The sequence below is a fragment of the Carassius carassius genome, chromosome 34 (genome assembly GCF_963082965.1).
Source record: "Carassius carassius chromosome 34, fCarCar2.1, whole genome shotgun sequence".
In the NCBI taxonomy this organism is placed as follows: Eukaryota; Metazoa; Chordata; class Actinopteri; order Cypriniformes; family Cyprinidae; genus Carassius; species Carassius carassius.
In genome coordinates this window covers 26,860,680-26,887,599 of record NC_081788.1, presented here as the reverse complement: position 1 = coordinate 26,887,599, position 26,920 = coordinate 26,860,680, and the positions used below count along the sequence as shown (strand labels likewise).

At 39.8% G+C, this 26,920-nt stretch overlaps 1 protein-coding gene and 1 long non-coding RNA gene across 3 annotated transcripts; one reads left to right on the top strand and one right to left on the bottom strand.

Annotated features, from left to right (window-relative positions):
- The first annotated feature begins 7,294 nt into the window (after nt 1-7,294).
- Nucleotides 7,295-23,674, top strand: LOC132114914 (protein SSUH2 homolog). 2 transcript variants are annotated; one of them, XM_059523309.1, is made up of 13 exons: nt 7,295-7,511; nt 7,626-7,681; nt 11,642-11,746; nt 12,057-12,129; nt 13,112-13,241; nt 14,377-14,437; nt 14,619-14,740; nt 19,972-20,034; nt 20,268-20,350; nt 20,933-21,025; nt 22,726-22,831; nt 22,907-23,014; nt 23,214-23,674. In XM_059523309.1, exons 1-13 carry the CDS (start codon nt 7,492-7,494, stop codon nt 23,352-23,354), a joined length of 1,161 nt encoding a protein of 386 aa, XP_059379292.1. In that variant the 5' UTR covers nt 7,295-7,491; the 3' UTR covers nt 23,355-23,674. The 2 variants fall into 2 exon arrangements, with proteins under 2 accessions (XP_059379292.1, XP_059379293.1); XM_059523310.1 differs by lacking the exons at nt 7,295-7,511; nt 7,626-7,681 and adding an exon at nt 10,623-11,350.
- Nucleotides 23,675-25,550: 1,876 nt separating this feature from the next.
- Nucleotides 25,551-26,199, bottom strand: LOC132115256 (uncharacterized). The gene is made up of 4 exons (XR_009425460.1): nt 26,059-26,199; nt 25,822-25,880; nt 25,663-25,737; nt 25,551-25,589 (listed from the first exon to the last, which is right to left on the bottom strand). It is a non-coding gene; the product is annotated as an uncharacterized LOC132115256 (long non-coding RNA).
- Nucleotides 26,200-26,920: the final 721 nt, after the last annotated feature.

The following is a 26,920-nucleotide window of genomic DNA, read 5'->3' as shown; positions in this document are numbered from 1 at the left end:
AGTTTTGTTCAATCTTGAGTATTAAAGTCACAAGAGAGATGGATAACGGGGCAAAATAAAGAGACTGAAGAGAAAAATGGAAGTGAAGGTGCAGTTCAGGAGAGAACTTTTAATTATTTTGCATGTCCCCAAATTAAAGATTTAAACCTTTTTTATGTCAGGTCCATACAAAAAATAGTTTTGTCCATGAATTTGTTTGTATGAGTTTGAATTTTCCAGTCTGAATTTTTTTCCCAGTCCGCCCCTCCTGTAAATTAATGGCAAAGACATTGTTTTATTTACTACACATAGGCCTACTGAAGCTCGCAGTGTTTTCAACCTCTGCTGCCTCAATATAGGAGTACACGAGCACATAAACATAATTTCTAGAACTGCTCTGTGTCACTTCATGTGCATTTTACTTATTTTGAGAAAACTATCATCATATACGGAGACAGCAGTTTCAAAAAAACACCAATGTTTCAGGAGTTTATTACACAGAATACATCACATGCTTATTAGATAACTGTATTTAAGTTGATGTATATGCTTTTATTTATTATTCTTTAATTTTCACAAATTTAGAAAAGTAATCAAAAAGTACTCAAAAGTAATTAGTTACATTACTTTAATAAAGTAATTGAAAAAGTTACACTACTATTACATTTTAAACAGGGTAACTTGTAATCTGTAACCTATTACATTTCCAAAGTAACCTTCCCAACACTGCCATTCACCTAGCCTAACCCTACGAGATAATGTATTTTCAACTTTTTTATTATTTCCTTAATTTTTTTGGAAAATAAAAATCCCTATCACACGTTTGTGGGTGGAGCTAGTGTAAATAGCCTCTGCCAACCAAGCGACAGCCTTCCGGTCTCTCTAGTGAAGCACAGAAGTGACTAAAACTGCAATTCATCAACTGGCCGCTAGAAGCTGGCTCCAAAAGGGAGTCAGTCTCATAGACTCCCCTAGTTAAAGTGCTCAACTTTACAGCAGAAAAAAAAAACATATTTACAGCCTTGTTCAAAAAGGGGTTTTGGTCTATATAGTTAATTTTGCCCTTCATGACAACTGTGGGGGAGGGGGGGTTATAACTCATCCGTTTAAATTATATTAAGCCTTAAAGTTCTGCACAATTAAGGGTGTGGCCACTTGAGTCACAGGTGGATTGCCACTGCTGTCATCTCCGTCGAGCTGGGTGGGTGTGGTTCCAGCAACCAGCTCCCACCTCTTTGCCCATTTTTTAAGGAATACCTCTTTGCCCATTTTTTAAGGATTAGGAAGAAGTTTGAATAAATATTTTAAAATGCAGGCTAAATGTCACTAATTAAACTATATATTCAGCTAATGGACAGCCTCTTAAATGTATGCTTCTCATAAACAATTAGTCAATATGCATTAGGGCTGCTCTTGACTAAAGATTTTTCTGGCCGACTAGAAGTCATTAATGTTTTATGCATTAGTTGACTATTAGTCGCACTTTTATTAATAAACCATATAAATCATAATAATGAGCCTTTAAATGCCTACATAGCCTTATAAGCTATCTAGCGTACGGAAAAATAGACTTGCCACAGCGCAACGGGCAAATACAATAATTATGAATTTGTTAGGGAAAAATAGCAAGTACACTGCATTAATGTTTTAATTTATTATAACGTCGTAATTAATTGTTACACTAGTGCTTCTGATTTCTGTTTAAGAGATGACGTCTGCGACAGTGACTAATCTACGCAGCACCTGTATGCATGTTTCATACGTATTGCATAATGTGAGAACATTTGTTTTCTGTTTGAATTGGTTCATTTAAAAGTTTCACTCCCTATAAATATAATTTTCATGTCTGTAATAAGGCAATCATCCACGGAATTTCAAAATGACACGCTCAAGTTCAGAGACCAAGATGGCAGAAAGTGCATCATGTTTGCTTTCATTATTTTACAAAAGTATCTGTAAAGACTAAATTCTGTTAGTCTTTACAGATACAAAAGATGCATTACTCTTATCCGTATGACCAAAAATGAAGTGACCCAAAATGATGTAGTATTTTAAGAGCAAATTATCACAGCAGTGCCTCCATCTGTCCTGCAGTAACACAAGTGCACTACTGTTCAACTTTTTTCTAGGCTAACATTAGATTGAGCTGCCATGTAAAGTTGCTACTACATACATATCTCAGATGATAAACCATATTTTAGGTCGATGAATGTTAGGTGAGCATATCGATGTTCTGCCCAATGTACTATATTACCACATAGACCAGCCATTAACAATTTGTCCGTCACTGACTGAGTGATTTTGCAACACGACAGACTGACAGACAAAAAACTCAAGCTGCCCGAATGGGGCATTGTTTATGCAGCTTAACCATGTACACTGTATATACCATTTTATATGTCACCTGACTCAGTATGACCAAATGTGGATTACTAAACCTCTTGTAGATTGCATGCATTTTTCTAACTATTGAAGAATATGAAGTATAGTCTGTAGTAAATCTATAAACAAAAACAATGTATTAAGATTAATAAGGTCAAAATAAACTGAGTTTTGAAAAAAGACCCCAAAACTTGTATTTGTTTATTTGCGTTTTCTTTTCATTTTTTTATTTTATTAAAGACTATCTTTTAAAGCCAAACAAGGTTCATGACTGCCAACACTCATTAAATACAACCACAAATCAGAAAAAGTTTGGACATTTTGTAAAATGCATTGAAATCAAGAATCTGTGAGTCCCCATGCTAACTGCACACCATCGCTAACACCATATGAAATGGGCCCAAGATCATCAAGATTGGACATTTGGAAGAAAATGGCCTGTTCTGACAAATCAAGATTACTGGTTTCATCACGTCGATGGCAGAGCCCAGATACGGTGATTACCAACAGAGGCTATGATACCTGAAAGCACTGTGTGGCTGACGGCAGCAGTGTTATGATGTGTGCAATGTTTTTCTGAGACACTTTTGGCCATATTATGCCAATAGCACAATCCAGCAAGGGCTTAGGTTTGATTTTGGCATTGGTGGGAATGTAACCACATACAACAGACATTTGATTGTTTGATCAGAATTATTACTTGGGAAAATTTTATATTTGCTGGATATTGGTAGGGACATGTCACAGTCTACCTAGTAAATTATCAATATAATGACAAAAAGTCAACAATAACTCCAGATTAATAGTTTTGGTGAATATATAAGCATTCACTATATTCAGTTATTTCCTGCCCAAATTCCAGAAAAGACAGCACAGATGATTTGCTGATTCTAGAAGCTATAAAAAGATGTATGTGAAAAGTTATAGCTGCTGACTTTTGAGAGATCAACATCAAATACTGTACTATATATAACTGCATTGTTTGAATACAGGCATACCGATGGAAATGTCAAGTCAAGTCAAGTCACCTTTATTTATATAGCACTTTAAACAAAATACATTGCGTCAAAGCAACTGAACAACATTCATTAGGAAAACAGTGTCAATAATGCAAAATGACAGTTAAAGGCAGTTCATCATTGAATTCAGTGATGTCATCTCGGTTCAGTTTAAATAGTGTCTGTGCATTTATTTGCAATCAAGTCAACGATATCGCTGTAGATGAAGTGACCCCAACTAATCAAGCCAGAGGCGACAGCGGCAAGGAACCGAAACTCCATCCGTGACAGAATGGAGAAAAAAACCTTGGGGGGAAACCAGGCTCAGTTGGGGGGCCAGTTCTCCTCTGACCAGATGAAACCAGCAGTTCAAATGTGCAACTGTTCAGCTCTCTGTCTTTTCTGTTTGGGCATGATCATGTTTGGGCATGGTCATGTTCATTCCTCATCCCCAACAGGACTGGCCTGACAGCCTTGCTATGACTAGGGTTGCAAAGGGCCATAGAATTTCCAGTAAATTTCTGGAAATTTTCCAGAAACTTTCCATGGGAAGAAATTTTGGAGTTTGAAAGTTTGAAACTTACCAGGAATTTATGGAATTTGTGGTAATTTATGGGAATTCATTGGAAATTTATAAAACTGTTATATACAGGCATAAATATAAACATTTAGTTTGACCACATGCATACAAATTAATAACAATTAAAAAAAATTGGGGGGGGGTGGCATTTTTCAGGATTTATTGATGAATGAAAACTAGTACTGCATTTAGGCAGATGAATCGCCTTCGATAATGAACATGATATTTCATAGCTTGTCAGTGATCTATGGCTCAGTGCATTAAATGCTACTCCATCGGAAAGCACATGATGGATATTTACTACTAATCACAGAACCAGTTTACGGACGAGATACGCGTTAAGATCACATGCAATTCATCGTGCAGCCTAATAAAAACTTGTGAACAGTGTTTATTCAAAATAGAAATTTTTTATAACAATATAAGTCCTTACTATTACTTTTTATTAATTTAACACAACCTTGTTGAATAAAAGTATTCATTTATTTCAAAAAAAGGAGAAAAAATACTGACCCCAAACTTTTGAAAGAAGAAAAAAATATATTTTAAATAAACGCTGTTCTTTTTTCTTTCTTTTAACTCTTTATTAATCAAAGAATACTTAAAAAAAGAATCACAGGTCAAAAAAAATAATAATTATTATTATTATAAATAAACAGCACTGTTTCTGTTTCCCAAATTGATTATAATAATATATGATTTCTGAAGAATCATGTGACACTGAAGATTGGAGTAATGATTCATCAGCTTTGCACCACAGAGAAACATTATATTTTAAAGTAGCCTATATAATAACAGAAAGCCATTATTTTAAATTGTAATACCAGTAATGCTGCGCAATATTGCTGTTTTTTTTCTGTATTTTTGATCAAATAAATGAAGGCTTGATGAGCAAAAGATATGCAATGTTTAAAATATTAAAATAGCAATGTGTCCGAACTTTTGACCTGCACTGTATCAGTTTATACCTCATAAATTGTCAAAAAAAAGTGCTAACTCACTTAGATTTTTCATATCTTGTTTTTCCTGGCTAGCTAGCTGTATAAAACTAATGTCTCTGACTAAATCAATGTGTTGTATTACAAAATGCACGCTTAACACTGCTGAAGGTTCGTGCGATTGTTCAATCGAAACTGAAAGTAAAACTCAAAAAGATTCATTCAAAAAGATTTTAATACCCCGCTATTTTAGAGCGACTCCCAGATGAGCGTAAATTAGGCTACATAACGATCTAGGCTGTTATTAGTATGTAGGCTATAATAATTTGTGTAGTTGTCTATGGCTGTGCATCATGCTTGAAAAAAATTGTCTCTATTTGCACTTTGATGAGAGCACTTATTGTTCGCACTTAATATGACTAAAAAAGAACTGCTGTTTATTTCTGTTCAATTTGTGAAAAAGAGTTCAGTTAGAAGCCAACCGTTCTAGAAGCCCTATAATTCATGTACAGTTCTAAGGTTTGAAGAGAGAAGCCAGTCAGTTGAACAAAACCTTTTACAGTGCTTGAGTGTTGTTGTTTTTAATGCATATAATAATTTATACTCAGAAAGTAGAACTAAATTTATTAGAAAAGTATTGATTTGATAAATTTTTCCAGTCATGTATTTGATCATGATAATTTTTTTTAATTGTTAAAATCTAGTCTCACCTTATGTCTTGAGTTAGTAAGAGTGAGAGTGTAAATTGTTCCCTACCATCACATTCACTATGCAACCAATAAATAAATTACTGATACTAAGAAAGAGCACATATTTCTTTATGGATCTAGTGACTTGATTCTGCTTTCAAAATGCACCAGATCTATGCATTTAAATTTAAAATGAACAAAATTTTCTTATACCCACTGAACCCCCTAGACTAGAGGAATCAATGTGCACCCATCACAGTCTCTCAAAATCCTGTGGAGACACTGGGAATGTAGTGGAAACACTGCATGATTGTCTGTCTCAGTGTAAAACCATGTGTGAACCATACACTAAATACATTTCTCCAGTAAAGCATAATGATTGGGGGGACTCACAAAGAGCAGCCTAGGGGGCCCTGACCACATTAATCCGCCCCTGGTTGTACTAGAAATGTACTAGAACAGTAATTTCTTTTGTTTGTAAACGGCTTGTGTGTGAGAGATCATGAAGACTTGAATTTGGTTCATTCAGTACTCATATGCAATACTGTGGAATAAAGTTTCCAGTTTATGCCCATTAATTCCCAAGGAAAGTTTCCAGTCTTGAAAATTCCCAGAATTTTTCAATCCTAGTTTAATAACACTTCTTAATAAGGTTCCATGTGTTAAACTTACTCTTTTTTTTTTATCTAGCAGATGCTTTGTTTGACTTACAATTGTGGGAAAACAACAAAAGATCTTGCTGTTTCAAAGTTTTGTTGTTGTTGTTGTTTATTTGTTTGTTTTTTGCCATGCAGTCAAATGTTGAGTGAGATCGGTGAGATGAGTTTTCAGCTGTTGCTTGAATTTTCAAAGTGAAATTGAAAATGTATTAATAAATTATCAAAATCAAAAGTTGTATCCATTCATATAATTTAATGGAGCTAACTTTAACTAATAATGAACAGTTGTAGCTAATCTTAAATATGAATAAATTCTTTAACAAATGTATTGCTTAATTATTCAATTAACTCATTGGAGTTTATTGTTAATCATAATCTATTATGTTCCATATTTGCTATATTTCATTAATCATTGGTGCATACTAATAATAAATTTACTGTTTAAATGAAGCCAAAAGATGATAAACAGGTTCACATTGTGAAAATGTAGGCCTATGCCATGTCTTGAAAAATAATCCAAAGAATGCAAATATGTCCAAAACGTCATTCTGTTTACCATCATTTCTATTCAATGATATTTACACACGTGAAATCCTGAATTCCGAGAATAACTTTAAGAAAGAAAAACCCACTTCACTGGTGTAGCTTTGGATAAATGAACAAGTGTTAAATGTGTGACAACTAGCCCCCTTTGGCATCAAGACTACCCTGGATTTACTGTCCATTTCATTGTTTCATGATGCCATACACCTATATGTTTCTAAAAGTAGCTACTCCTCACCTGAAGTAGTAAGTAAACCGCACTGTTTTCTCTGTATGTCTGGTTCCTCGTTTTTGCTTTCATCAGCAGGTGGTTGTTTGTGTAGTAGTCCTACCGTCAAACTACGAAGAACCGAAAGTTTTTTTGCGTTCTTCAGAATAAGTTGCGTTCGCTTTCATAAGATTTGCGAGTTTTGCGAAGTTTGCATATTTTCCCTTTAAAACGCAAATAATTTACCTCACATTGCATTTTTCAGCATGTCCCTCTAGTGGCTCCGTGTGAAACTGAAACTGCACATTGCTCTTGTGACACGCGCTACGTCTACGAATATTCTAAAGTTTACTCATTTTATGTACAATACACGTCTTTGTAGACTGAGTAATGGTTATTTGTTGACCTTCCCCTGCACTTATGAGTGGGGTAATTTAGGAAATAACAATCACATGACGATTACAGCATAAGGGAACTTGTTCAGGAACTCTCAATTTTACTTCTCATTTTGCAAAATGGAGAGATCGACAGTGAGGTACGTGTTTTTTTTTTTTTTTTTATCGAAGTCGTCATAACCGATATTTACATTATTTGTGCTTCGAAAAGTGCCCAAGCTTACTTCATTAAACTTCCTCTGCTTCCTCTGAAGTGAATATGGAGCTAACTACGGCACCGTTAACCCGGATTATGGATCACCAGCACCAGGTCAGAGTTTGTTTTGCTGTAAAATTACATAATCTCAGATTTCTACGTGGCGGCACCTCATGACTACCTTTTCAACGCTAAATTATTAATAATACCAAGTGTCTGCGTAACGGTATTCATAACAACGCTTTTTTACGTAGGCCTATACGTAGTATTAATATTATTATTAATGTTAGAATTAGTATGCAGTACTTGTTCTACAAAAATGTACAATGGCAATGCAAGTATCTGCAAAAATACCACAGGTACAGTAATCGTTACTATAGCCTACAGTAGGCCTATTTACAAAAAAATATAGGCTAGTATTATCGAAATGTACAATTATATTCTGGTGTCATGGATCAACTTAAATATAATACATCTATAAAAATTTGCACTTTATAATTCCAGGCATGCAAAGTCTATTTACAGTACATTATAATATGAAAAATTATGATAAAATAGCATGTATTTTATTTAATACATTATTTACCATAATGAAAATTGCCTGAGCGAACAAGAAATAAAACAAATAAATAAATAACATTACGATTCTGAGTAATTTATTATTTCTAAAAATATTTGTACAAAAATTGGAAATGTCCTTAGCATCTATGACAGATTGCATAAATTTGTGTTTGCCTTTTTCTTCATCTTCCTGGAACACACTGTTTTGGGTGTGTGTTCATGGTGTGTGTGTTTACTGCTGTGTGTGTGTTCACTTGGATGGGTTTAAAGCAGAGCACAAATTCTGCGTATGGAGCACCATAAATGGGCCACACATCACTTCACTTTCACTTTCAGATATTCTCCATGGATATTATTTGACACTTTGCTATAAAGTGTAGTGTCCTTGTATAACAACAGCTAATGAATATTTAGGCTCTTAGAATTCTCTCACTGCACTCAGAGCCATTGAGAAACAGATGCTGTGTCCCAATGTGCCTACTTATACTATACAAAGGTATGTACTCTTTTGTTTAAGAAAAAGTACACACTTTTGAGTGTGTAGGAGACCAGTAGGCAAGCTTTGGGCCCAGCCTACTGCCACATCTTTAACGGACCACCCTGACGCAATTACAAACATCCTGTCACTGTAAACTGTTAACTTCCTACCGTATTGAAGAGAAAAGAAGTAGCACGTTGATCTGCCAGCTGTGGGTCTTTATGCCAATAACTCTGTTCAGATTTTTTTGCACAATGATGGATTTAAAAATTAATGGACAAACAGATGTTTAAAAAGTTCAAGTTGTTGCCGATGAAACAACACAGATAACATAAAATAATTTTTTTTCGACCAGGTTAAATGTTGATTATTAGTATTTCAAACATCTGCAATGTTTGTAGTTTTTAACGCTTTTTATTCGTACTTGTAGTTCTCAAGAGAACCCTTTGTCGTGGCCTAATGGTTAGAGAGTCGGACTCCCAATCGAAAGGTTGTTAGTTTGAGTCCCGGGCTGGCAGGAATTGTGGGTGGGGGGAGTGCATGTACAGTTCTCTCTCCACCTTCAATACCACGACTTAGGTGCCCTTGAGCAAGGCATTGAACCCCCAACTGCTCCCTGGGCGCCGCAGCATAAATGGCTGCCCACTGCTCCGGGTGTGTGCTCACAGTGTGTGTGTTCACTGCTCTGTGTGTGTGCACTTCGGATGGGTTAAATGCAGAGCACAAATTCTGAGTATGGGTCACCATACTTGGCTGAATGTCACTTCACTTTGCCAAAGTGCAATAGACTGTGAGGAAATATTAACCATTAGAGTGTGCACACCATTAATACGTTCCCATACTCTTTGGCAGTCAAATATGACCAGACACCTTAAGTATAACTTTAATTAAGTATGATTAAATAATCGTACTATATTTTAGTTAAATTCTATTTATTTAATATTTTGAGGACATTTTTGGTACTAAATAATATATGCACTAATTATGAATCATGAATGACTATTTAAAATGTAAAAAGTTTTAATGTGTTTATTATTTAGCTGGGTTGTTGCTTGTTTGTTTGTATTTTATTCTAGTGCAGAGGCAAATTAGAGGCCTTTGGCGACCGGAAAAATAATATTAATATGTAATACAATTGTTTGACCACTAGATGCCTCTTTGGCTGTTTAACAAGTAAAGCTTTTTTTTTTTTTTTTGCATTTTAATTTTTTCTCTTTTAAAAACAAACATACATAGATACTTAACATCAAACAGGACATAAACAAAAAGGGGATACATAAAACAGATATAATAAAGCTTACATGATGTGTTGCTAAAAAAAAATATTATCTCCAGTCATACTTGCTTACTTGTATTTTTAGTTTTTTTTTATGTAGCTATATTTAGAATGGACGGAAGATACCCTGATTGATTATTATCAAACATTCCATTTTATAAGTTTCGATTATTTTAAAATGTTAGATTTAAAGCGGTTAATTACTCACATCCCAGTTTTATTTTGTGATATTCACATAAGCATACAACATTAAGAAAGACAAGCAAATACGGAATTTAGCTAATCCAATAATACAAATTATGTTTATAAACACAAGGCAAGGCAACCAAATGTATTCAGCGAGACTATTGTATTCCTTGAATGGTCAGTCTTCATTGAAACTCATTAAATCTGGGGGGTTTTTTTTACTGTCCGAAAGAACTGGTTCGTCCGAAAGAACCGTACTTCCCATCATTGTTCATAATGTTAAGCAAAAAGAATAAACGAAAAAACAATCACTGCTCTTAACATCTGTAGTTGTAATGTAGCCTATATTGGTGGGCGTGCCCGAGAAGGTTGAAACCCCGAGAAAGATTGCAGAAAGACACACTTCACATTCCTCTGTTCCTATTGAAGACAAGGAGTGTCGCAACTCTGTTTCTCAATGGCTCTGGCTGCAGTCACGTGTTTTCTCTGCTGTTTGGTAAATGGATAAATGACACAGAACAGGATTCTGTTTGGGACGCATTGAGAAAGATTTTAGATTAAGATTTTCAGTATTTTCCCCCTCTCAACACAAATCGCCTTGTTACAATATTCGAAACATGATCGTTGCAAATAAGTGTAGAACATTTTAAATATAATGCGTTTGTTTGAGCAATCGTCATTCTTTCTACGTAAGTTAGGCTACTCGTGAACGCCTCAAGATAACGGGGGCGGGGTTTGTGAACCCCGTTAACGTGTGAAATAGTTAAAATGACACTAAAACTGTGTTGAATACATTAGCAGTCACTAAGGAAAAACACACAGTGTAATAGTTGTAACAACATTTATTAGGAGCATGAAGAATGTACCAAACTTGTTTTCTTTGCAACGTCACAGTTCGCATCTGACGAATCTGCTGGAAAGTGAAACGCACACATCCCAGAGACAAAGGACATTGACATCCCCCAGTAAACACGACCCCCTGTTTATCCATATCACCGATACTTCCTACAGTGGTATATGTCCAAGAACTTGTTAGATTCACTGAGTAAATCACTGAAAACAGTGTTACTTATTGAAGGAACTAACGTTACTCCACCCAATCGCCCTTCATCGCCATCCAATAGGAGCAGTTCTCGGATTATATATAGTACTATACTATACGATCCCAAACCATAAATAGCCTATAGTAGACTTAAATCCATAGGCATTAGAGCGCACACTGCTCACCACTGATTTCAGGTGACTTACCAAGAACGAGAATCAGTTCTTCGAGATCTAAAAAGTAAGTTCTGCACTATTTCTTTGTGAATAACATTTTTTTTAATAGCGTTTTTTTTTTTTTTTGTTTAAGCAGCTGAAGACTAATAATAACTGGTTATTTATAGGCCAAGGTTGACCAGTCATAAATCACAATCATTGTTTCAGAAGCTGTGCAGTAAATAAGTAAATGTTTGAACGCATCGTGCCATTTTTGTGATATTTTAAGTTGAATTTTATTAATGGCTACTATTTGTCTTTCTTGCACATCCAGTGAAAAACCTACCTAACCTGTTTGTTTTGAATCCCCATTCAGCCATGGCGGCCGCACCCGCAGCAAACATGTACGGACCTTCTGCACCCCCTGCAAACATGTTCGATACAGTCCCAGGATATGAAGGAACTGTGGCTGGCGGAGGCGGTAAGAAGCATGCGAGTTATATCAAACAACAAAGATTCTAAACAAAACGCTTAAGCGTGCGAAAATTTGCATATGTTGCAATCAAGTCATGTCGGATGGATCAAAGTTACAAGTTGAAAGCACATAAAGGTCACTACAAAATAGTAATTAAATGTGGAAAACATTTATTCAAGCCAATAGTTTCCGAATAGAGGGCATGTTGGGGCAAGTTGCATGTACCAGAATGTCTTGAATGCAACAATAGACCTTATAGTGTTTTCAGCACATAAATACTTGAATGAGCTTCCTAGTTTTGTCTCTGTTTTCACAGGTGGGTATCTTCCACCTCCCATGCCATCTGTACCAATGCCAGCACCTGAACAGCCCCCCAGCCCAGACTGGCAGTAAGAGCTTTTTATCTGTGCAAAAAGCGCTCACCTATGATATGTAGTGTTTATACAAAAATGGGCATTTTTCATTAAAATAACAGTATTTTTAAAACATTGGCGGTAACTTCCGTACAGTAAAAGCTTAGCAAATAAATGTTTTCTTTGTAATCTTGTCAGACAATATACCGTAATTCCTCATAAAAGCCGGGGCCTTTATTTACCTGAACTGCAGAAGGTAACATGCTTTTATTTGAAGCAGGATTTTATTAGAGGCAGGCCTTTATTTCTACTTCCATCTGTTTGAGAAGTAATTGTTTTAAATAAAAGCGATAGCGTTCCAGTGGACAGAGATCATAACATTAGCACAGAATCAGTTCAGAATCAGTCACCAAAAGAATTAGTTCGGTTCTGACACGCTCCGTGTCAGTCTGCTTCACACTGAATCACACATACGCATTATCATCAGCTCCTCGGTTCTTGAATTGGATGCGTCTGACAGAAACGGTTCTCGGTTCAGTGTACTGGTGATCCGAAAACTGATGCAACCGCTTTTTGACTCGAGAACGAGAAACACTCCGGCAGTGGGCGTGTACGTTCGTTATCGGGCTCTGCTGCACACATTTTCCCCCGGCCTTTATTTAAGACCGGCCTTTATTTGTCCGTTTGATCAACCCCCTGGCCACTATAAGAGGCCCGGCGTTTATTTGACTACCGGTTTTTATTTGAGGAATTACCGTATATAGCTATGTACTGTAGCTGCTTTTATAGTCACGTTATGGGGGTCATCATATATTAAGGTTTTTGGCATCAAAAGGTTTGAAAGCTTGATCTCAAATGCATTTTGCTGATTCACCTTATTCTGTACTATGACCTGAATGCGGTGTGTTACTTTAGTAAAACACCTAAAAAGGGTCAGGGAGGTACAAAAAATGTCACAACACACCCTGTTAGACGTGCAAAGGTCACTTACATATTGATATTTTCTCTCTGATATCAGTATACCCTCCATCTCCGAGGACAGGGCACGTGAAGCTTTCGCAGCATACGTCTCCAGCAAGTGCTGCTATAGTTCTGCCCCCGTCAAAGATGGAGTCTTAACCAATATGGAGTCCTTTAATACCTACAGGGTAAGACCTACAATAAATCATCTACATTATGCCGTTTTCTTCTTTGGTATGTGTTTTCTTTACATATAATGTATAAGACATATCATTTTAAGGCTTGGAGGAGGATGAGCAGGTTCTTACAGAAATGGCTTGGACCACTCTAAAGCCTAAGCAGTATCGCTTTATATGGGCAAAACAACAAGCTCAAACTCCCCATCACCAGCCTGAAAGAATTCATGATGATCCGCACTAGGTAGTTGCTGCAATACTATACAAAGGAGTCCTCAGACCCAACAGTCTCTCAGACAGGGATTGAGATCAGGACAGGGCTGAAATTGAAGTTATCTGAGGCCGTGGATGTTGCTGAGTCACATCTGAACAAAAGGCAATGTGGGCACAGTGGTTCAAGGAAGCGCAGACCTGAGCAGCAACACGGCATCATGCTATGGCAAGGCAAGGAGGATGGATAAGAGGTCGCAGTTCCAGGATGAGGTCAGAGCATTGCTTAAGGAAGTGCGAGACCGCAGGATTGTTAGGATGTAGCAGCAGGGAGCCTGGACAAGTTGGGAACAAGTAATAGAACGCAAAGTTACTTAGGCCAAGCTCTTGAAATCTAAGCCCCACAGAATAAAATTCTTAATACAGGCCGTCTATGACGTACTACCAAGCCTGTCCAATCTTTTCTGCTGGGAGAAGATAGAGTGACCATCTTGCCCTCTGTGCCTGAAGAGAGGAACCCAGGATCACATCCTTAGCAGCTGTCTAAGAGCCCTGAGTGAGGGGCACTATCGTAAGTGTCATGACAAAGTTCTGAAGAGCATTGCACAGGGTTCCTCAAATCCGGTCCTACAGGACCACTGCCCTGCAGAATTTAGTTCAAACCCTGATCAAACATCGATACCAACTCAAGCCAGTTGGCTCTGGCTCAGGAGAGGAAAGCCTTGGGTGGGGTAGTGGTACCTGGACACAAGTTGGTGCTTGATCAATCCTGACTGGGTCACCTGGGCAAGGGTGTCTGATTATTGAAAGACTTGAAACACCCGATGACGCCAAGAAACATCACTGATGATGTGTCCGGAAGCATCACATGGTGATTGTATGTCAAAACTTGATGTGATATGTACTTGATCAAACTAAATGCTGCTTCTGTTCTCAGTATCGTTTGGAGACGTTCACGGAGTCCAGATCTACTGAATGGAGTCAGGAGCCTTACGCAGGTACCATGAAGTGTACACAGAAGTTTACACTTCATGCAGTCTTTTGCTTTCATTTACAATGGATACAAATCTGATCTTCTATTCCTGCACTTTATTAAAATTTTACATGATGCAAATGCCAGGATGGAAAAATTTTCTGCATTTAATGTGACTCATAATCCATAAAAGCATAACATTTCAGGTCAGCCTGTGGATGGTGGTCTTCAGCCTTCTCCAGGTCCCTGGCAGATTGCAGCTCAACCTCCGGCCTTCTTTCAAGAGCAGAAGCAGACCATTAAAGTGCCCTTTACTTCCTCAGTCAAGGTTTGACCTTTAACCACATGATCCACAAAAACTAAAGGAGCAGGTCCCATTCAACACACTTTAACCACTTTTTTTCCACCGTTTGACCAAACTGTTTTAAGAATGGTAAGAAATTTCCACATGAGCTTGGTTTGGACGGGCACAATTATAAAATGCTCTAAGCCGGCAATTCTGAGCACAGTTGGCTTGTAGAATGTTATTTATGCCCCTTTCACACTGCGATTCCGGTAAATACACGGGTAAAATTTTCCGGCAATTGTTCCCGGGTCGCTAGGTTTTGCACTTTCACACTGCCAGTGATTACCCGGGATATGTGCGTGCTTTCACATACAACCCGTAAAAGTCCCGTAATGACACATGACATCAGGGAGTGACGTGTAATGCCGAAAACGTTAGGCACGTTATACTTTCACTGAAGCAAGCGAACGATCTCTGCGTCAGCGCGGAAAGTGAGAAACTAACTGATCTCTGCTATATTACAGTTTGCACATATTTTTTTGTCGTGAACGTTGATCTTCAAAAAACCTGGTAAAAGAGTCGCGCGATAATGTGCGTCATCACTACGACACCGCATTAGATCTGAATTTTGATCTCACAGCGCTCGTCAAAGTCAAACTCACCTTTATTTATATAGCGCTTTAAACAAAATACATTGCGTCAAAGCAACTGAACAACATTCATTAGGAAAACAGTGTCAATAATGAAAAAATGATAGTTAAAGGCAGTTCATTATTGAATTCAGTTATGTCATCTCTGTTCAATTAAATAGTGTCTGTGCATTTATTTGCAATCAAGTCAACGATATCGCTGTAGATTAAGTGTCCCCCAACTAAGCAAGCCAGAGGCGACAGCGGCAAGGAACCGAAACTCCATCGGTGACAGAATGGAGAAAAAAAAGGATCGTCCCAGGATCGAACCCGGCAATGTTACTAGGTCCCCGACCCGGGTTCAATGCCGGAATCAATCCCGGGACGTGTTTGCTTTCTCACACCCGGCAATGTTCCGGCAATTTTCCGAGTCCGACGTGCAGTGTGAAATGGGCTGAAGTGATGTCTCCACTCAGAATTGGCCACATGATTGTCTGCCCACTAGTTCTCTCTCTCTGTAGCTGACAAAGTGCACAATTTAACTGAAGTAAATAGAAGTATCTGATTACCCTCCATAACATGGTTGCTATTTACATCTCGTATCTTATGTAAACGCTAACATTACCAAAGCAAGGGATTTGCTGGGATGAATCAGATCGGCATGGAATGGATAAGCATTAGAATGGTTTGGTCTGATGGTGGAAAAGTGGCTACAGTTCAGCATTTCTGCATGAAAACTCAACACATTCTAAAAGGTTCTACAGCATTTTATTTAATATTCAAGATCACCAGAACATTCATTTTAATTATTTTGTCTGTGGAGCAAAACCATCACATTCTGGAAGCAAAAGTCTTATTCTTTTTCACAAAATGATAGTGAATTTAAAATTACATAAAAATCTTTAAAGACAGACGTGCCATGAGCTATTAGATTGTTAATCGATGGTTTATGCGTTTGAAGCCATCAGCCTGCATTATTTTGTATGAAACTTATTTTAGCATACCATCCATCCATCCATCTTCTTCCGCTTATCCGGGGCCGGGTCGCAGGGGCAGCAGTCTAAGCAGAGAACCCCAGACTTCCCTCTCCCTAGACACTTTCTCCAGCTCTTCTGGGGGGACACCGAGGCGTTCCCAGGCCAGCAGGGAGACATGGTCTCTCCAGCGTGTCCTAGGTCTTCCCCGGGGTCTCCTCCCAGTGGGACGCGCCCGGAACACCTTCCCGGGAAGGCGTCCAGGAGGCATCCGGAACAGATGCCCGAGCCACCTCAGCTGACCCCTCTCGATGTGGAGGAACAGCGGCTCTACTCTGAGCTCCTCCCGGGTGACTGAGCTTCTCACCCTATCTCTAAGGGATCGCCCAGCCACCCTGCGGAGAAAGCTCATTTCGGCCGCCTGTATCCGTGATCTTATCCTTTCGGTCATGACCCAAAGCTCATGACCATAGGTGAGAGTAGGAACATAGATTGACCGGTAAATCGAGAGCTTCGCCTTGCGGCTCAGCTCTTTCTTCACCACGACAGACCGGTACATCGACCGCATTACTGCAGAAGCTGCACCGATCCGTCTGTCAATCTCCCGTTCCATCCTTCTCAAACACGAAAACACGAAATCGTGTTGTCACCAAACCTGACCCCCTCCGGCCCCTGGCTGCGCCTAGAAATTCTGTCCATAAAAATCATGAACAGAACCGGCAACAAAGGGCAGCCCTGCTGGAGTCCAACACGCACCGGGAACAAGTCTGACTTACTGCTGGCAATACGAACCAAGCTCCTGCTCCCGTCGTACAGGGACCGGATAGCCCTTAGCAAAGGGCCCCGGACCCCATACTCCCGGAGCACCCTCCACAGGCCGCCGCGAGGGACACAGTCGAATGCCTTCTCCAAATCCACAAAGCACATGTGGACTGGTTGGGCAAACTCCCATGAACCCTCCAGCACCCTGTAGAGGGTATAGAGCTGGTCCAGTGTTCCACGGCCTGGACGAAAACCACACTGTTCCTCCTGAATCCGAGGTTCTACTATCGGCCGGATTCTCCTCTCCAGTACCCTGGCATAGACTTTCCCAGGGAGGCTGAGAAGTGTGATTCCCCCTGTAGTTGGAACACACCCTCCGGTCCCCCTTCTTAAAAAGAGGGACCACCACCCCGGTCTGCCATCCCAGAGGCACCGTCCCCGACTGCCACGCGATGCTGCAGAGGCGTGTCAGCCAAGACAGCCCCACAACATCCAGAGACTTGAGGTACTCGGGGGCGGATGGTGCCTTGCCACCGAGGAGTTTCTTGACTACCTCGGTGACTTCAGCTTGGGTGATGGACGAGTCCACATCTGAGCCCTCAGCCTCTGCTTCCTCAATGAAAGACGTGACAGCGGGATTGAGGAGATCCTCGAAGTATTCCTTCCACCGTCCAACGACATCCCCAGTTGAGGTCAACAGCTCCCCACCTCTACTGTAAACCGCGTTGGTAGGGCACTGCTTCCCTCTCCTGAGGCGCCGGACGGTTTGCCAGAATCTCTTCGAGGCCGACCGATAGTCCTTCTCCATGGCCTCACCGAACTCCTCCCAGGCCCGAGTTTTTGCCTCCACAACCACCCGGGCTGTAGTCCGCTTGGCCTGCCGGTACCTGTCAGCTGCCTCAGGAGTCCCACAAGCCAACCAGGCCCGATAGGACTCCTTCTTCAGCTTGACGGCATCCCTTACTTCCGGTGTCCACCACCGGGTTCAGGGATTGCCGCCTCGACAGGCACGGAAACCTTACGGCCACAGCTCCGAGCGGCCGCTTCGACAATGGAGGTGGAGAACATGGTCCACTCGGACTCAATATTTCCAGCCTCCCTCGGGATCCGGTCGAAGCTCTGCCGGAGGTGGGAGTTGAAGATCTCTCTGACAGGAGACTCGGCCAAACGTTCCCAGCAGACCCTCACAGTACGTTTGGGTCTGCCGAGTCTGTCCAGCTTCCTCCCCCGCCATCGGATCCAACTCACCACCAGGTGGTGATCGGTTGACAGCTCTGCCCCTCTCTTCACCCGAGTGTCCAAGACATACGGCCGGAGGTCGGATGAAACGACCACAAAGTCGATCATCGACCTACGTCCTAGGGTGTCCTGGTGCCAGGTGTACTGATTGACACCCTTATGCTTGAACATGGTGTTCGTTATGGACAAGCTGTAACTAGCACAGAAGTCCAATAACTGAACACCGCTCGGGTTCAGATCAGGGGGGCCGTTCCTCCCAATCACGCCCCTCCAGGTGTCACTTTCGTTGCCCACGTGGGCGTTGAAGTCCCCCAGTAAAACGACGGAGTCCCCAGTTGGAGCACTTTCCAGCACCCCTCCCAGAGACTCCAAGAAGGCTGGGTACTCTGCACTGCCGTTCGGCCCGTAGGCACAAACGACAGTGAGAGACCTATCCCCGACCCGAAGGCGCAGGGAAGCGACCCTCTCGTTCACCGGGGTAAACTCCAACACATGGCAGCTGAGCTGGGGGGCTATAAGCAAACCCACACCAGCCCGCCGCCTCTCACCATGGGCAACTCCAGAGTGGTGAAGAGTCCATCCTCTCTCAAGGAGTGTGGTTCCAGAGCCCAAGCTGTGCGTAGAGGTGAGCCCGACTATCGCTAGTCGGAACCTCTCAACCTCACACACAATCTCGGGCTCCTTCCCCGCCAGTGAGGTGGCGTTCCGTGTCCAGTGAGCTAGTTTCCGTGTCCAGGGATCGGGCTGTCGAGGCCCCCGCCTTCGACTGCCGCCCGATTGTCTAAGCACCGGCCCCTTACGGTCCCTCCTGTGGATGGTGAGCCCACGGGAAGGCGGCCCCATGTCGCTCCTTCGGGCGGAGCCCGGCCGGACCCCGTGGGGGGAGGCCCGGCCACCAGGCGCTCGCATACGAGCCCCAACCCCGGGCCTGGCTCCAGGGTGGGGCCCAGGGTGCGCCATACCGGGCGACGTCACGGTCCTTTGATTTTGTCTTCTCATAAGGGGGTTCTGAACCGCTCTTAGTCTGACCCGTCGCCTAGGACCTGTTTGCCTTGGGAGACCCTACCAGGTGCATATAGCCCCGGACAACATAGCTCCTAGGGTCATTCAGGTACTCAAACCCCTCCACCACGTTAAGGTGGCCTTTCAAGGAGGGGCATACATACTTTTTAAATAATCATGTTAAAATCCAAAATTGATGGTGAAGAGCTATATTACCCATGATTCTGCAAAGAAATCGTGACAAGCAAATTGTACCAAAAAACCACCCTCTCAGATAGCGCTTTACAAATTGCCTCACATACACTCATTCACACACCGACGGTGATGTCAGCCATGCAAGGCGCCATCTAGCTCGTCGGGAGCAGCTGGGGTTAGGGGTCTTGCTCAAGGACACCTCGACACTTGGTCAGGTGGAGCCGGGGATTGAACCACCAACCTTCCGGTTTGTAGACAACCTACATGAACCACTGAGCCACTGCCGCCTTATAACTCTTTAACAATGACTTTTAAAAATCTCTAAGGGAATAATGAATGGGGACAAAGAGATATATCTGGAACCAAGGGTGCTTAAAAAGTGTTTTACTTTCTAAAGTACAAATGTGAACTTGCCAGTAATTGTTCAATTAGTCGGATCATATTTGAGCATTATATTCTGTTTGTCCCCTAGAACTGTCACTTGTGTCTGGGAATGGGAAGAAGCCCCTGTACCAACTGTGCTGGAGCTGGAAATGTAAGTAAATTTTCTCTAGCACAGACCAAACAAGCTGCATGCCAGGCATTTAATTGTTATCAAAGAAAAATAAAGCACTTGTATTGAGTAAACGTATCTCTTTGTATGGTGACTGGATAGCAATTCAAGTTGAATTGTGCACACAAACCACAGAATGTTTTTTCATTGTTCATCATATGACGTAAACACCCTAATATATGACCTGTTGGTCCTCTATTGTTTTCCATGTGCAGAAAGTCTGTTGGGTGTGTAATGGTTCTGGTAACCGTAGTGGGGATGACCGCTGCACACACTGCAATGGGGGCGGACGTGAAAAGTAAGTCTTCTATAGCAGTATATAATGAGACATTTCTTCAAAACCGGTTTCTCTCTCTAAAAAAAAAATGGCTTATCTTAATTGTGACCCTGGACCACAAAACCAGTCATAAAGGTAAATTTTTCGAAATTGAGGTTTATACATAATCTTAAAGCTGAATAAATAAGCTTTCCCATATGGTTTGTTAGGATAGGACAATATTTGGCCGAGATACAACTATTTGAATATCTGGAATCTGATGCTGCAAAAAATCTAAATATTGAGAAAATCGCTTTTGAAAGTTGTCCAAATGAAGTCTTAGCCATGCATATTGCTAATTAAAAATCAATTTTTATATATTTACAGTAGGAAATTGACTAAATATCTTCATGGAACTTAATATCATAATGATTTTTGGCATAAAAGAAATATTTATAATTTTGGCCAATACAGTGTATTTTTGGTTATTACTATTTTTAATTACATTTATTGTATTTTTATTATATTTTTATAACTTTTGTGGGTTGAATTCAGATTAAATCCTGCAGGGGACTTCAGTGGTTCTGTATTTTTCTAAATTTTGACTTGTTTGGTGTCTTTCAGCTGTACTTCATGTAGCGGCAGTGGCTCCTGCCAGTGTAACACCTGCCATGGAAAGAGACAGCTGCTCGTCTTCATCAACCTGAATGTTAAATGGTACGATCTGTATGATATAACATACGTGTTTGCTAAGGCAGGCATGGCTGTTTACTATATTAACTAGTTCCTCAGTCACTCTTTGTGCTATACAGTGCTCTTCACTAATATTGACACCCTTGGTAAATATGAGCAAAGGTGGCTGTGAAAATAAATCTGCATTGTATATCTTTTTGATCTTTCATCAAAAAAAAATCACAAAATATCTAACACATCATTTAAAGTAAAACAATTGAAAGTGTGTCGGGGGGTTGAGGTGGGGGGCTTATAATTAAATTATTTTTCTCCAATGCATGTTGGCCACAATTATTGGCACCCCTAGAAATTATTTTGAGAAAGTATATTACAATTGATTAAGTTTTTTTTTAAGTGCACACCTGGGTGACTAGGAGCATGAAATTGTACAGACATTCCTGTTCCACATGTTTATAATATGAGGAACACAAAGGCCAAATACTTCTTAAAACCAAAGAATATAGTTCTGATGTGCAGAACAAGATTTTTGAGCTTCACAAAATAGAAAGTGGCACAGATTGGTTGAGATTTGGGGTCAGAAAACCTAAAAAAAAAACAAAAAAAAACAAAAACATAATATATCAAACAGCCCCTAAATCACATGTTGTTCGGGAGGGTTTCAAGGAAAAATTCTCCTTGCTCCTCCAAAAACAAACTCTGGAATATTCAGTTGTCAGACATGACTGGAACTTCAAATGGCACTGGCTTCTATAGTTGGACGAAAAAAAACTAGCTTTTGAGCAGCAAACCCACCAGATAAGTTTAGTACAAATGGGGATAAAAAGTACCCCATATCCAGAGTTAACTATACTGCTGGATCTTTAATGTTGTGGGCCTGTTTTTCTGCTGGAGGTCCTGGACATCATGTTCAGATACATGGCATCATGGATTCAGTCAGATACCTAAAGATAAAAAATCGAAACCTGACGGCTTCCATTAGAAATCTTATAATGAGCCGTAGTTGGATATTCCATCAGGACAATAATCCAAAACAAATATTAAAATCAACACCAAAATGGGTCACTGAGTGCAAAAGAAGCTTCTGCCATGGCCGTCCCAGTGCTCTGACGTGAACCCTGTAGAAAATGAGTGAACTGAAGAGAAGCACCACCATCATGGAACTGGGAATCTGAAGGATCTGGAGAGATTCTGCATGAAGGAATGGTCTCTGATCTCTTATCAGGTGTTGTCCAAACTCTTCAGGCATTATAGGAGAAAACTCAGAGCCTTGGGAAAAGGATGTTGAAATAACTGGGTGCCAATAATTGTGCCCACCGTGAACCACAGAAAACATTTATTTCACATTGAGATTTTCCCCCCACTTTAAATTGTTTTACTTCAATGATTTGTTAGTTTGTGAATTTTTTTTTTTTTGAACGAAATATCAAAAAGATAAATAATGCAGATTTATTTTCACAGCTGCCTTTGCTTCTATTTACCTAGGGTGCCAATATTAGTGGAGGGCACTTTATATATGATAACTGCAGTTTGAGGAGATGTTTGTGGTTCTGTTTTCTAAATGATCATACTCGTAGACTTACATTGAAGTTATTCTTTGCACAAGAGAGCCCTCATTTATATATTAAATAAAAATGAATCAAGTCATTATTATTTATTTCATGATAATCAAAAAGTCTTTCAAACTGAACGGTCTCATTCATAAAGATATTTTCGGATTACTTCAGGAGCATAGAGAAGGATGATTTCGTAGCACAAGATTCAAGTGGTCTTAAAGTGGAAAAACTGCAGGAGGTTTCGGGGAAGGAGCTCTTCAAAGACGCCCAGTATATGGTACGAACATAACATTCATATAGTGAGAGGTTTGTTGAAATTTGTAAGTTCATCAGATGGTTATGTTTACTGTAGGTCTATCCAGTGAGGGGCTTTCCAGATGTTTCTGTTGCACAAGCTTCTGAGCGTTTAGTAAGAGAACATCAGGGGAAATACGCCCAAACATCCCGCATTTTACAACAGGTACCACTCTCTTCATATGTTTATGTGCTTCCAGATCTTTTTATATTTTCATTTTTATCACTTGATTATTACCATTCATAGTTTTCAATTATTAGTATATAATAAAACAATGTTAACAACAAACTGTGCTATATCATTACCAGTCTGTAACTAGAGACAACCATCACGCTGAATCTTTCTGTAATGTAATCTGTTTCAGAGGCAGACAATCGAGCTCATTCCCATAACCAAAGTGAACTACAGGTGGAAAGGAAAGCCTAATTTTTACTATGTGTATGGAAATGAGTTTAAAGTGAACGCTGATGACTATCCCGCCACCTGCTGCTGTTCTGTCATGTAACATCAAATACACCTGACCAGTATAAGTACAATATAAATACTGTACATCCATTAAGATGAACAAGTGTAATGTATTTGGGCTTGATCAATACATCCTATATATCTCAGAATCATGATATGTTTAGCTGACAGACACAAAACTCAAGCTGCCCAAATGGGGCATTGTTTATGCAGCTTAATTCATTTACACTGTATGTAACATTTTATATCACCTTACTCAATATGACCAAATGTGGATTACTAAACCTCTTGTAGATTGCATGCATTTTTCTAACTATTGAAGAATGTGAAATATAGTCTGTAGTAAATCTATAAACAAAATCAATGTTTTAAGTTTAATAGTCATGAGAAAACACCCCAAAACTTTTCCCATTGTATTGGTGTTGTTGTTTTTTAAGACTAGACATTCAAAACCAAACCAGGTTCATACTTCCCAACATTCATTAAATACAACCACAAATCAGAAAAAGTTTGGACATTGGAGTCCCCATGCACACCATCGCTAACACCATATGAAATGGGCCCAAGATCGGACAGTGGATGATTGGAAGAAAGTGGCCTGTTCTGACGAATCAAGATTACTGGTTTCATCAGGTTGATGGCTGAACCCAAATACGGTGATTACCAACAGAGGCTATGACACCTGGGGGGTATTCCAGAAAGCAGGTTATGTGACATACCTGGGTATGTTTAAGGGTAAGTTCGTGGATGACCTCAACGTTCGGTTCCAAAAACAGAGGTAACTTTCTGGGTATGTATGTAACCATAGCAACTGACTCTCTGAAGATAACCTGCTCGAGAGCAGGTTATGTTTCAGTGTAACTTCGTTTCAGAAGGTTGGTGAGCATGGCGTGCCCTTTTGACGAGGATCCTGTGGACGTAGAAGCACAAATTATACGAGGTTTTTTTTCGTCGGGAGAGGGTTATAAGACCGAGTATTGATGTGTTTGCATACCCTAATGAATATTTAAACGAGCGTTATCGTTTTTCAAAAGATTCATTAGTTTATTTAACACGTCTTTTAAAACCGCACATCGCAAAATGTGACAAACCGCGGCTCTGCGCTTAGCACAGAAAACATTCTGTGCATAGCACTTAGGTTTTTTGCGTCTGGCCATTTTTTGTACAGTGTGGGCGATTCAGAGCATGTGGGAAAGGCAACTGTGTGTAGAGCCGTTCGTACAGTGTGTCTGGCACTTAAACAGTTGTTACCCACGTTTGTACAGTTCCCTGGCCATAAACCTCTGCTTGTTATTAAAGACGAATTCCACAGAGTGGCAGGTTTGTCCTTTGTAGTAAAATATATGACGCATATTTAATATTGTCATATTATTAATATCTATACATGTATTCATTATGCACATACTTCATACTTCCATAACTTTCTGTTTCAGGGTTTCCAAATGTAATTGGGTGCATTGATGGCCTACCCTGAACCTGAGCCTGGACCACAGACACTGTTTAACCTGGCTCACAGCCGAACACGGGCCAAGTTGGAGATGACTATAGGGATCCTCAAATCTCGGTTTCAGTGTCTGCGTGGGCTCCGGGTTAGTCCAGAGAGGGCATGCGACATTATTGTGGCTTGTGTTGTGCTTCACAATATTGCCACTATAAGAGGAGAGAGCCACCCTCCTTGTATTGAGGAAGATGGCCCAGAGGAACACTGACAGATTTTAGAGGCCAACAGAGACGGAAGACTTTTGAGAGACAGGATTTGTCAAAATTACTTTTATTCGTTTTTTTTGCACTGGTCTGCCAGGCAGTTTATTTCTTCATTTCCTGAAAAACAATAAAAGTACAATTCATTAAAATGTTTTTTTTTATATTGCTTTACACATACATACAGATAGATAGATAGATAGATAGATATATAGATAGATAGAGACAGACAGACAGACTTTTAACATGCAACAGATTAATATTCAGACAAGTTCTCACCTTAAGGCGATTCTCAAGTAATTCTATTTCAAGTGCTGCTTTTTTAATGAGGAGCCTTTTCTCTTCCATTTGAAGCTGTATAAGGTCCATCTCCATGTCACTTTTTATTTGTTTTTGAAGATGGACCTTATACAGCTCCTTTGCTGGCAACTAAGGTGGAAAATTGTAATAAATGAGATTGTTTGGTCAGACAATAAAATTCAAATATGGACACATGGACACAAGTTCTTACCCTGCTTAGATTGTGTGCTGAGGCTGAAGGACCCTCATCAGCGGGCAAATCCCTAGGTATGTACTATGAAAGGACAATGACAGTTTGTTACTCTAATGCAAAAAGGGGCCATACATCATAATGGTATGCATCATACCTCAGTGGATCTACCAGCATTGTCCACTTCTGTCACAGCAGATGTGGTCTCTTCATCGTCATCATCATCTTCATCCTACAAGACAAATATTCAAGTATACATTATTTGGCAAAAAAATAAAATAAAAAACCTAAAAGTACCTGACAACAAATCACTTACAACTGTGACAGACTGTGTTCTTTCTGGAGAGTCCAATAATACAATCCGTCCATCAGTATCTATAAGAACACACAACCCGTTAAATTCTCAATATTATCAAAAAAAAATAATACATCATATGCAGTTAAATAAAATAAGCCTACATAAAAAATTAATCTTGTTTAAAAAGTCTTTAAGTGACAGAGATAGTAATTTATCAGGACAAAAAATGAAAACAAATCATAGAGGTAAACTTACATGTCACCCTTTTTTCACCATCACTTGTGGTGCATAGTATGTGTGATGAACTGCCCCCTGGAATGCCAGCAACCACTGGTCGCCCTTTATTAAGGGACAGAGCCAGCTCCTCAGATGGGGTGAGGGGAGGTGGTGGTGCCCCCCCACCCCGCCAGTTAGACGGGCTTCAGTCTTCTTTCTGTTAGCTGCATGACAGAATGAATATACTAAATCCTGTTATAATAATAGTTCAGTAATTGTGTAATCAAATATTACCTTTTTGCAGAATGTTTTTGTGTTTCATTTTGACTTGGCTTAAAGTTCTTGTGGCTTCAGAAGGATTACACCTTATTAAATAAGAAATATACATTATTATTTCAAGCTAAAGAAATAAATGGCAGGAAAAGTAAATGCTTTCATAGTGATTTAACAAATTCAAAAGGATGTATAAGTCATACTTCATTATTTTGCATTTCAATAAAACGGGAGCCAATACCAAATTTGTAATTTAATACACTCACGCATTTACTCTGTCCGTTATTTTTTGCCAAGCCAGCTCTCTTGCTTTAGCCGATGCAGCTGTATTGCTTCTTTTTAATATTATTGGCTTAAACTCCTCATAAGCATGCATTAAAAATATGCCGCTCTCTTTTTTTCGCTTTGAGTTTCCATGGTGACTCGTGAAAACGGCGATCCATTGAAAATGTCTTTATACATGCACCGTGCACGCGCATTAACTCTGGATAACCAGTCAGAGGTTGATTAAACTAACTCTTCTCAGGTGTTTTGGAACCGACATACTCATGGTATGCCTGTTTGGGGTAAATCAACCCAGAGGTTATAGTTTATCAAATGGTAAGTTAACCAAGCTTTCTGGAATACC

Bases quoted from the DNA above. Each gene is read 5' to 3' on its own strand.
- LOC132114914 (XM_059523309.1), top strand. From the start codon at position 7,492: ATGGAGAGATCGACAGTGAG. The intron at 7,512-7,625 runs GTACGTGTTTTT...CTTCCTCTGAAG, and splicing joins ATGGAGAGATCGACAGTGAG to TGAATATGGAGCTAACTACG. The intron at 20,351-20,932 runs GTAAGTCTTCTA...GGTGTCTTTCAG, and splicing joins AATGGGGGCGGACGTGAAAA to CTGTACTTCATGTAGCGGCA.